The sequence below is a fragment of the Fonsecaea nubica genome (genome assembly GCF_001646965.1).
Source record: "Fonsecaea nubica strain CBS 269.64 chromosome Unknown Scaff58, whole genome shotgun sequence".
In the NCBI taxonomy this organism is placed as follows: Eukaryota; Fungi; Ascomycota; class Eurotiomycetes; order Chaetothyriales; family Herpotrichiellaceae; genus Fonsecaea; species Fonsecaea nubica.
This window is the reverse complement of record NW_019173731.1, coordinates 1-12047: the sequence shown is the minus strand read 5'-3', so window position 1 is coordinate 12047 and position 12047 is coordinate 1. Positions and strand designations below refer to the sequence as shown.

Here is a 12047-nt window from a genome sequence, read left to right as displayed (position 1 = left end):
TACCCTGGCTGAACAACGACAAATGATGAACGAGACACGACTTACCTCAGATGCTTGGGGGTGAAGCTGGGATGATGCAGTCGCACTCACAGCTTTCAATTGATGAAAGTCGGATATGGGTCTTCGACGACGGATACCCCAGCTGGAGACAACTCTCGACTTGGTGAAATAGCAGAAGGAAACATCTGAAGGGTCAAACTGGAGGGAAGCAAAGCTAGGACACAGGCGTGACAGGCAAGGCTGAGGCGATGGTGGCAAGGCTGAATATGTTGACTCAACAGACTCAGCTTGCCAAGTGATCATGACTCGTGAACATAGTCAGTCACCTGACTGAATTAAATCCCAACATCATCCCCGGTCATCATCCGCCCTCAATGTCACCTAAAAACTTGCTTTGCACATTTAGCTTCGTTGTCACCGTGACACCCAAACATCTTACTGATAAGACGGCGATCTCTCCCCGCGATCAGTCTGGTACGATGGCAGGAAACGAAAAGCTCCTCAGTTTCTCAATTGCGGGCGGAGTACTATTTGTCCTGGGCTGTAATGGCCATGTGCCTCAACTCTCAAATTTTGACGTATATCTGAGGCTTCAAACTCTCGGACATCTCGGATCATTACTGAGAACAAAGGTACCTGACCTGTGGCAAATCTCAGATACCCTTCCCCACGTATTCCTTATCTTTGTCGTATCTTGCTTGTGGATGGTCAGAATTACTGCATTGTTCGATCCCTTGTCCTCCTTCAAAGGTAAAATGCCACTTAACTGGTTAGCATGCAGTAACATCCATGACTTGCCGGCCAACCTTGGCGTATAGGATGTGATATGCTCCGCTCTTCGGTTATCGAGCTTGTTATCTGCCAATCGATAATCGCAAGGCCTTCTACTTTGTTCTTCTCCGCCTTTTCCTCCTCGAGGTCGGGGAGCCCGCTGCGGACCCTCTGAGGATGGGTCTGTGCAATAAAAACACGGCAAACACCACTCGAAGGCCTCACTCATCACTGCCAAGAATCGGCGAAGGTCGTTTGAGGATTAAGCAAACACAAGTCGTGGGCCGAACTCAAGGTTATCCATAACCGCAAACGTTCAGTCTCGGCTTCAGGCTGCCGCGATCCGCCCAACGGGCAATACAACGCTGCGTTGGCCAATGGCTTTTGCGGGCTCCCGGTCTCCTATCTGAGGAGTGGTGTGACTGGTGTTTCTCTGAGAGCCGATCCTAGCAAACAGAGTTCTTCTAAGCATGCGCTATTCGCGAAGGTTCGTGCTGCACAAGAGCTTGGGACAGGGCATGATTCTGGTATGATGACATAGCTCGCTTGCCGGGGTTCATATTTGGCTGGTGCTGCACCCTTACTCGGACGTCAACTCTCATCGAAGCTCACCCTCTTCACGAAATAATGAACATGTTGTTTAAACGATGGGACGTCCTTCTGGTGGTGGGCAGCTTCCTGCTGTCCGCCGCTTCCGGGCATCGTCGAGATGTTTCTCAAAATCGAGGCTTTACTCCAAGAGCATTGGAGGATATGCGAGCTATGTCTCTCTACGGCAGGGATACCCCAGTGGCAGACCGACAGTATTACACCAACGCGACCAAGAGTGAGTCTGAAACCCCTGGCCCGCCTGTCGCCGTCCTTAGCAATTGCGCTTGACTAACGATGGCACAATATAGAATACTATGTTGAGTCATTGCCCGACATCCCAAAGAACTTTATGACCGAGATGTACTCGGGCGTTATCCCACTCAACATGTCCGACGATAGCCGTGGCATGTTTTTCGTCTACCAGCCTCGTGTCGGTCCACCGGTCGAGGAGATCACTATTTGGTTCAATGGCGGTCCAGGTAGGACTCTGCAAACTGGTTGCGGGATGTTCCATTGATTGAGTTCGCAGGCTGTAGCTCTCTCGAAGGGTTTCTTCAAGAGAATGGCCGAATTCAATGGTCTTGGGGACAGTATGTGTTCCACAACATTTGGGCGCAAATTTCTGCACCACCCAACACTCTCCATGGACACACAGATACTTGATGCTAAGCAAAAGCAGATACGCACCGGGAATCAACCCCTATTCATGGGTAAATCTAACCAACATGTTATGGGTAGAATACCCGATCGGCGTGGGGTTCTCACGAGGCGAGCCGACCGCCACGAATGAAGAAGAACCTGCTGCTGAATTCATCGAGTTCTTCCGCAACTTCCAAGTGAGACTCAAATCGATCCGAAATTACCATTGAGGTATGCATACTGAAAACTCCTAGACGATTTTCAACATCAGCAACTATAAGATTTACGTCACGGGTGAAAGCTACGCTGGCCGATACGTCCCGTATGTTGCGAATGCAATTCTCGATCAGAACGATACTACGCATTTTAATCTCTCAGGTACTGGCCATCATGAGATTCCACGGCAGGAGATTGATCTTTTGTCTTAGGTGCTTTGGTCTACGATCCGTGCATCGGGTCTTATGACTATTCCAACGCCATTGCGATATATCCGTGGATTCAACAGAACAACAACATTATGGGGTTCAACAGCACATTCGTCGATCTTCTCGCCCAACGTGACCAGAGCTGTGGCTACTCGCAGTATCGCGAGGACTTCCTGCAATTCCCGCCCAACGGCACGCAACCACCCCTCTATCTCAATTCGACGGCTGACCCTGACTGCGACCTGTGGGATCTCGTGTATGACAGCGCTTACAGCGTCAATCCATGCTTCAACGTCTACGAACCGAACCTACAGTGCCCCTTACTGTCCGACCCTCTCGGGTTCCCCAGTGATCTAATCTACTCATATCCTGGATTGCCGCCGTACTTCAACCGCACCGACGTGAAGAAAGCTTTGCATGTTCCTGTAGACAGTGACTGGGCACTATGCACGGGACCAGTGTTTGTAGGTGAAGGCGGTCCACAGGATCTGGGAGATTTGAGCCTCGACCCAATTCAGGCCGTGCTGCCCAGAGTCATTGAAGCTACAAATCGTGTCTTGGTGTACGTTTCTCTCCTGGCTAAGAATATATTCTCTGCCATATTCTATCGGCCTTTCCGCGAGCTAACTTGTCATCAGGTCCAATGGTGCCCTGGACATGGATCTCCTCTTGAACGGGACCATGCTCGCCATCCAGAACATGACATGGAACGGGCAGCTCGGCTTCCAGACGGCGCCTTCGAAGCCCATCATCATCAACATCCCGGATATCCAGTACCAGCAAGTCTTCACCGACAGCGGTTTCGACGGCTTCGACGTCCACCAAGGGGTCATGGGCGTGCAGCACTTTGAGCGTGGGCTGATGTGGGCCGAGACCTACCTCAGTGGCCACATGCAGCCCCAGTTCCAACCGCGGAGCTCGTATCGGCACCTGCAGTGGCTGCTGGGAAGGATTGACGCACTTTGAGAGAAGAGGTCAAAATTACGAATCCTGCGGGTACCCGTGGTTCGTTGTTGTTCGCCAACTCAAAGCAGAACCTGTCCAAGCAAAACGGTGGGAACGACGGAAAACGTGTATCTATTTGATAATATGTAGATAGGATATCCCTTATTTTTCGCCGTAATCTACTCATTTCCCATGTCCCCTGTCCCTTTATGAAGATAGATGCCAGGAGTTTTTGTTTGTGGGGTATCTACTCAATCCATCGTGCCCAAGTCGTCTGCCACGGTGAACTTTGCACTCGTCTTCTCCCTGACCATGTCGACGGTGACGCCCTTTGCGGTTTCCTTGAGTGTCAAGCCCTTGCCGCCGAGCCGGTCGACCTCGAAGACGGCCAGCTCGGTGATGATCATGCTGACGACGCCCTTTCCCGTCAGGGGCAGGTCGCACTCGTCGACGATCTTGCTCTGGCCGTCCTTATCGGTGTGGTAGGTGCAGACGATGATCTTCGTCTGGTCCGGGTTGCTGACCAGGTCCATGGCGCCGCCCATGCCGTTGAACGCCTTGCCCGGGATGATGTAGTTGGCCAGGTCGCCCTGGGCCGAGACCTGCAGGGCCCCCAGGATCGACACATCGATGTGGCCGCCGCGGATCATGCCGAACGACTCGGCCGAATCGAACGTCGAGGCCCCCGGAACCAGCTTGATGGGCTCCTTGCCCGCGTTGACCGTGTCCGGGTCGGCCGTCTCGCGCGACTCCGGGTACGGTCCCATCCCGATGATGCCGTTCTCGGACTGCAGCCACACCTTGGTCGAGGCCGGGAGGAACGAGGGCGCCAGGGTCGGAATCCCCACGCCCAGGTTGACGTAGAAGCCGTCCTTGAGCTCCTTGGCTGCGCGGCGGGCGATGCGGTTGCGCCGGGCGATCTCGGGGCTCTGGCTGTGCTCGTCGGCCGTCGTGGCCTGCTCGGCCTGCGCGGCGAGGACGAGCTTCTCGATGTTCTTGGGCGACGTGGCTGGGCAGATGCGGTCGACGTAGATGCCCGGCAGGTCGACGTGGTCCGGGTCCAGCGCGCCGACGGGGACGATGTTCTCGGCCTCGACGATGGCCAGCCGCGCGGCCTTGGGCATCAGCACGCCGTACGCCTTGGTCGTGGTGCGGAAGATGCAATTACCCGCCTCGTCGGCCTTCCAGGCCCGCACGATGGCCACGTCGCCCCGCAGTGCCGTCTCCATCATGTACGTGCGGCCGTCGAAGGTGCGCGTCTCGCGCGCCCGCCCGGGCTCCACGACCGCGTGTTTCCCCGTCTGCGGGTCCTTGGGCCCCAGGCGCATGGGGATGCCGCCCGTCTCGATCAGCGTGCGCGCCCCCGTCGCCGTGAAGAAGGCCGGGATCCCCGCCCCCGCCGCGCGCAGCCGCTCCGCGATCGTCCCCTGCGGACACAGCTCGATCGACACCTGTCCGTCGTGGTACTGCTTGCCGAGCGGCTTGTTGGTGCCGATGAACGACACGATCATCCGCGAGATCTGGCCCGTCGACGTCAGCTTGGCCAGACCGTATTCGCCCGCGCCGGCATTGTTGGACACCACCGTCAGGTCGCGGATGCCTTTTTTGCGGATGGCGTCGATCAGGGTTTCTGTGTTCCCGTGTCAATGGTTAGCTTTTACTGTCCTTCTCTGACCTCGAAGTGATTTTGATTGTAAAAAAACAGAGACGCCATATCCCAACCAGATAGGATGACCAGGATGATGACGAGGATGATGACGACAACAACAACACACGCACCTGCTACACCGCACAGTCCAAAACCTGCACTCAGAACGGTGACGCCGTCGGGGACATCGGCAATGGCAGCGTCTGCGCTCTTGAAGACCTTGGACGCCCCTCGATCAACGACAGGAGCTGGTCGTCGTGGTTGCGCCGAGACGGCCTCTTGTCGCTCCCTCCGGCACGACTTGGCGCTGAAGTACCGCTTCTTGACCTGCGTCCTCGGAGCAAGATATATCAGAGGTGTCGACGACAAGGACCGTAACGACAGCGATGACGGTGACGCCGATATAGAGCTTCGCGCAACAGTCATCGCTCTTTGAGAGCCCGCGGGCCCTGCGAGGAGTGTCATTGAGCCAGGCACACTCGGGTGGTTCTTTCGATCCTCTCTCTCTCTCTTTTCTTGGACTTTGTTTCTCTGTGGTATTATACACTGCCTGGACAAGAGAAACTCCCCCCAGGGTCAATCACGGCTACAGCCCGTGCACGCTTAAACCGATGTATGTATGTGTGGCAAGATGGAAGGACACAGTCAACGCCGACAACGGAGGCGAAACACCAGCCACTGCTGAACCGTGTAATTAACACCGAGTAACCCCTTCGTACAAATAACTCCAATGGAGAAAGCCAAAGAGCCCCACAAGGGTCTCTACTGGGGGGAAACCTGATTCGCACGACCGGCGGTTTTCCGCTTGGGTTTTTTGTGTTCGGCTATTGATCTGAATCCCGAGTGGGGAAGGTGGGAGGATATACCGAAGTCCTACTTTACACGTGGTGTTTTCGGCGGTGTCGGGAATGTTTTGATTGCCTCGTGGTACTTATGATTTAGCAGAATTCCGGGGTCCGGAGATGTTACTTGTTCACCTCAAAGACGAAGATATATTGATATATATATTCCCCGAACAGTCGACGCCCAGGATCATTTTGCTGACTCATCTCCCGCCGCTTTACTCTCCCGCCAACGACTATTTAGTCGAATCGCTCCCTCGTCTGCTCTCTTCCACTCCCTTCCTCTCTTTCGTTCTCCTCTTCCACTCCCTTCCTCTCTTTCGTTCTCCTCCTCCACTCCCTTCCTCTCTTTCGTTCTCCTCCTCCACTCCCTTCCTCTCTTTCGTTCTCCTCCTCCACTCCCTTCCTCTCTTTCGTTCTCCTCCTCCACTCCCTTCTGCTCCCTCACGGCTCTAGCCCGCTCCTGCTATACTCCTTCGCCTACTAGGGAGGCTCCTGTTCGGGCTCTAGTCCTACAGGCGCTAACGCTGCGCACATCCAGCCTCGTGGTAACTTTACCCGATTACATTAATGAGGGCCCGTTTCGGCCCTGATAAAAGATGGGATCCCTAAGGGATACCCTACTACGTCGTTAGACGGGGTTAACTGAATCCTTCGGTTCTATAGGATAATGCTTCTCTTTCTCTTTTCCTTTCACCGTCCTCTCTTCCTTTCCCTCTCCCTCTCCCGGTCCTTACATTTTCCCCTACTCTCCCTCTACTTTCCCCTTTTCGCCACAAGCTCTTCCATCATTGGACCTCGTGGAGGTAGAGACGGCCTGACAAACAAACAAGACATACACTATAGTTACTTATGATCTATCCGAAATCCTCGGACGAGTGCGACTTATGTGATGCAGAAAGTCATTGATAGTTTAGCCCTGACTCATGCACCGGCATGCCCAAGCAGGAGAGCTCGGGATTCCTAGACAGCCGGGATTGACTGGCTCAGTTCAAGTCCCCGTATAGTTCTAGCAAGAGTCGTTGTCGATTGGGTTGGAAATTGAGAAGTGTTATGTACGCCCCCCCAGCCTGAAGCTTGTACGTGCCGCGGTACTGCCTATTAAAGAGAAGCCGGGCTGGCGTGCCATCCTTATGAAGGTGGTGCACCTGAAATGCTCAGTTCCGGGTTTCCCTTTAGGGAACTCCGTTCAATAAAAGTGGCGGCTGCGGCGGGCCGCCGACTCCACACGCCAACACAGGAGGAGTCACCCCAGGTATCCAAGAACTTCTTAGTTCTCTTTCATGACCACACGAGGGACCGAGGGGACTGATTTAGTACTCGTTAATTAATATGACTGTTAACTCTGATCAATAACAAAATGTATAGCCACGGTAATCAACACCACCTTGCGACCTATGCAAGCTACCAGAGCAGTCCATCCAATTGAATTTGACGGGATGGTCGGTTGAAAAGACATGCCATTAAGCGTCTGAGAACACGTTTGAAGGCCAACTGGCGCGAGGGACAAAACGTGAATTTCCTTTTCTGGTCGAAGATCCTGGCGATCAGTCAGCAAGTTCATTGGTTGGTTGGTGGTAGATCATTTAGTTGACAAGTTGATATTCGACGAAGCTATGGCCTCCGATATTGCCCTTTATAACATCTTTCGTTCTCCATCTTCACATTTTCTCTTCTTCATACCTACTCTGGGACTTGTTTCCTTCTTGTATGAGTCAATATACGTTACGGTCTACCACAAGCACAGTTCTCCGTAATGGCTAGACTGCTTGAGGGAAAGTTCGGCGTTGTGACTGGCGGCTCGAGAGGTAAGATATCTTGTTCTCGATTTGCGAGATTCGCGTCCTCCCACTCACAATACCGTCCCGAACAGGAATTGGAGAGGCTATAGCCAACAACCTCGCCAGCAAAGGCTGCAACCTTCTTCTTGTTTATACTTCAGACAGCTCAACCGCGCCAACCATGCAGCTCTGTGCCACCTTCTCCGCCACTCACATCATCAAGTGCTACCCCGTCCAAGCGAACCTCAGCGACCCTAAGTCTGCCTCGGAGAAGATCCTTGTCGCCGCAAAACAATATTTCTCCTCTTCGCCTTCCTCCTCAACCACCGCCTTTTCTCCAGAGGATACTACCACTACCGCAACTCTACAAATTGACATCATTGTTAACAACGCCGGAGTTGCGTTTAACCAAGCCCTCCCCGATGTGACCTTAGACGAATTCACCCGCCACTACACCATCAATGTTCTTGCCCCACTGATTCTACTTCAAACCCTTCTACCCTACTTACCGAAAGATCGGTCCGGCCGAATCGTCAACGTATCGTCCGTAGGCTCAAGCCTAGGATTTCCGAACCAGACGGTATACGGCGGAACGAAAGCCGCATTAGAGGCGATGACAAGAACTTGGGCGAGGGAGTTGGCCGACCGATGTACGGTGAACGCAGTGAACCCAGGTCCAGTAAAAGGAGTCATGTATGAGGGTGCCGGGGAAGGATTTTGGAGGGACCTTCAGGGGTGGCAGGATCATACGCCCTTAAGCAAGGTTGAGGATTCTTGTGGTGATAAAGATGCTGACAATGCGGTCTTTTTGAAGTTGGTTAGGGAGAAGATGGGAGGGAGGAGGCCGGCGTATGCGAGTGAGGTCGCCGGCGTGGTGGGGATGTTGTGCACGGCGGACGCGGCGTGGTGTACGGGGAGTGTCGTTTGTGCAAACGGTGGAATGAGGATGAATGAGTAGAGTCTACTTCCATTATATCCTCGAGAATTCTGGATAAGTTTCCGAACCGCCATTTTCGTCCGTGGTTTTTTCGTTCTCGAGCAATCCGGGTCTTTCACCTTGCAACAGCTTACATGCATGGATGTGATGTGCCTCTGCGCCTACGTGATTCCGCAAGTTCTACACTCATTTCCTGTTTCCTCCCACTGGTCGAAATTAATATGCGTGGTTTTTCGTTTCTGCAGATAATGTACTTCAAGGTCCACTTTCCGGTAAGTGAAGGCTCGCTGCTTGTACTAAACACTGCGCGACAGTCAAAGCTCAACTCTATACATCCAGATTAGAATTAGGTAAAATCTATAAGTTACACCGCCAATATTGTAATGGGGGAGAAAGGCAAGCTGGAACGTGATTGGTGGAATTAGCCTGTACAATGTACAGGTAGGCACTCTTGATCATTAGTTAGTGGGGACACGGGCATTAGGTCTGAGTTTTCCTTTCTTTTTCCTTAAGTAGAGAAGGACACACCGTGAGACACGGTAGAGAGTAATCAAGTTATCTATCTAGTTATGGAACCTATCTAATCAGGACCTTCTATGTTGTTGTTATTGTTATTGAGCGATAGTCGTTACCCCTACTACTATGCCCACCGCCGTACGAGTTGATACCTCTGGCTAAGAGCCTCGCCCTAGTTCATTAGTGCCTCTAACAAGATGAAGATTCAACTGCGACGAACGCCTCGAAGAAGGGTATCTCTCTACGAGCGGTAGGACAACCCCAGCACGAAAACCGAACCGAAGATTGATCGAAAACGATTGAAAATAACTATATAACTATATAACTGAACGAAGACGATAGGACCGATAGAACTGAAGAATTACTTATCTACTTGCCGAAACCGACTGACTGACTACCTACTGAAACGGAGAAGCTGGCTATACATGTAGGACCGCTACGTAGAGTGTACTATTAAGTGACTAGCTGAGTATGTTTATCCTACTATATAGGGCGGGCTACGCTAGCTATTTAAGGAAACCGCTGCTCGGGGTGCCATTAGGGACGCTAGCTATATATGTTTACTACTACTATGTAGGGTAGATACTAACGACGTTACGACTACTGAACTACTTGCCTGAAGAACTAATAGAGATATACCCTCGAGGGAGGGGAGGGCGTTTAACCCTGACAACCTCTGATGCTGAAGAGCATTTAAATACTAAAACCACTAACAACTGCTTGCGGAATAGTAAGGCTGAGCTACTAAGCTTAGATTACTAGAAGAGGAGGAGTGTAAAGCTACTACTATCGGGAAGTGGAGCTAGAAGACTTACTGGAAATTGCGAGGAAGAAAAGAAAGGAGAATAGAAAAACCCCTGAGAAAAACACTAAAAACAACATTCTATTTACTTACTATTAGCGTTTAGATTGCATTAGAAAGCTACTACTTTATTTTCTTTATTTTACAAAAAACACGAAAGACGAGATAAGAACGAAAGATGTCTTCTTCTGGACTATTAAATAGTAAAGGAAAGCTAGGATTATCCCCGATGTCGACTTTAAGCGTTCTAGACTTACCGACATTAAGTTCGCTGATTTCCGCGATATAGACTACCACCGTAATGTCTATAAGAGAGATACCGTAGAGTTCGGATAGATAGGATAATCTACTATACTTTAACGGTCGGAACGTAACTTCCTTTTTTAAAGAATTTAAAGAACTATGCGAATATAATAGCGTAATATCTGGCGAAGATTAGGTTCGAAGATCCATTCGTTTTATATTAAAGATCGAGAAAGATCGCTATAAGGAGCTTACCGAATATAACGATATAGACTAGACGAAGTTTAAGGAAAAGGTCCTAGAGGAATATAAGGATCGGGACGAAGTATAGCGGATAATAAGCGTTTAATACCTTTAAGTACTTATAAGGTATAGACGTAAGAAGTCTTAAAACCTAGATCTATACCTTAGATAATTCCGTAAAGCTACTATATACCTAATTAAGATCGGAGCTAAGATAAATCATACTTACTACCGTCTCTTACTCTCGGGCTTACCTAAGAACTATACGGATAAGATTCGAAAGAAGTAGGATCTATTAGATCGGAAACCCGAGAACTCGAACTTCTAAAAGTGTTAGGAATAGGTAAAGTAATTATAGGACGTAGATAACGAAACCGATAAGTTTACGTAAGGAGTCTATAACGTAGAGTTCTAGGAACTAGCGTATAAACGTAAGACTTAACCTTTAAAGAGAACTAACGAGCGTACTATCGAATTAACCCGAGGAGAATCCGTTGATTACCGCCCTCGTATAGATAAAGAGGCACTTTCGATAGTAGATTGACCTCCGACCCCTACCGCGAGTAATAAACGATCTATAGACGAATTAACTAAACTAATGGGAGTACTTACCCTACCTATATAGACGAGAGAGGTAATTACCCCGGAGTTTATAAACCGATTAATTAAAGCGCTGAAAGGGGTACCTCCCGAAGCTATCTAGCCTTCCCGAGCTCCTCTAATATAAGAACGTTCGGTAAGGTTCGGAGATAAACCTTAATATTACTCTAGACCTTCTACTTAACGAAGTTCGAACTTAAGCGCTAGCGGAGCGAGTTACTTCCTATATAACTAGGCCGGATATATACTTCGTGAAGATCCCTAGTAGGTCTACTAGAAGTCTATAAGAGCGTTATATCTTAATCTAGACTATAGAATCGCCCTTAGAAAGTTTCGCGGAACGGAGCGTCCCTCTCTAGCACTAATAATACCTCTAAAGGAGATAAAACTTAAACGACTAGAATAGATTATAAGGGAGATCGACGCGAATACCGGAGTTACGTCTAGATAGCCGTATAGTACGAGAGATACTAAAGTACTACCTCCGTCGGCGAGAATGAATGTAATACGCGGAGCCAGTTTAAGGCTAAATTACGCCGCTCTAGAAGACTTAGAAGACGATTCTCGAGTTTCCGCCGCTATCGGTATAAGAGGCATTTAGATCGATTAACTATAGGATGCGGCCTATATCGATGCACTAGGAAAGCGTTTAGTACCTTAGTAAGGAGGGTATAGATAGGTAAAACATCCTTATATTAGAGCCTACTAGCCTCCTAAAGAGAGCTAACGACGGTATATAACGTATAGGATATAACCGATAGGAGAAGTAGTATATAATAGCGCCGAGAATGATTTACCGGAGCCGGAAAGTTCGACTAATTAGAGGCTAGGGATTCGCCTATATAATATATAGGAAAACTAAGTACGTAACCCTAATTCCGAAGATACCGAAATAGGAGATTTAGCCGAGCCGCCTTAGTAACGTTAGTAACTCCTATCGCGAGCTATAAGGGAAGTATAGTACGGACCTCCTAGTCCCGGACCTCTTAGAAAGGCTCTTTCGTACGACTTAAATAGCGCGGCTAAGATTATAAACTCTCTCTTAAACTAAGAAGTGCCATTAG

The 12047-nt window shown here is 50.1% G+C and overlaps 3 protein-coding genes across 3 annotated transcripts; 2 read left to right on the top strand and 1 right to left on the bottom strand.

The window, feature by feature from the left end:
- Positions 1-1533: 1533 nt before the first annotated feature.
- AYO20_07868 (hypothetical protein) lies at positions 1534-3392 on the top strand (the record flags this gene model as incomplete). Its single annotated transcript, XM_022646152.1, has 7 exons — positions 1534-1597; positions 1671-1841; positions 1892-1952; positions 2042-2198; positions 2256-2379; positions 2430-2988; positions 3065-3392. 7 exons carry the CDS (start codon positions 1534-1536, stop codon positions 3390-3392), a joined length of 1464 nt encoding a protein of 487 aa, XP_022497810.1.
- Positions 3393-3622: 230 nt separating this feature from the next.
- AYO20_07867 (hypothetical protein) lies at positions 3623-5445 on the bottom strand (the record flags this gene model as incomplete). Its single annotated transcript, XM_022646151.1, has 2 exons — positions 3623-5001; positions 5151-5445. The coding sequence occupies 2 exons, from the start codon at positions 5443-5445 to the stop codon at positions 3623-3625; spliced, it is 1674 nt and encodes a 557-aa protein (XP_022497809.1).
- A 2172-nt stretch (positions 5446-7617) lies between these two features.
- Positions 7618-8600, top strand: AYO20_07866 (hypothetical protein; the record flags this gene model as incomplete). The annotated part of the gene is made up of 2 exons (XM_022646150.1): positions 7618-7669; positions 7735-8600. 2 exons carry the CDS (start codon positions 7618-7620, stop codon positions 8598-8600), a joined length of 918 nt encoding a protein of 305 aa, XP_022497808.1.
- Positions 8601-12047: the final 3447 nt, after the last annotated feature.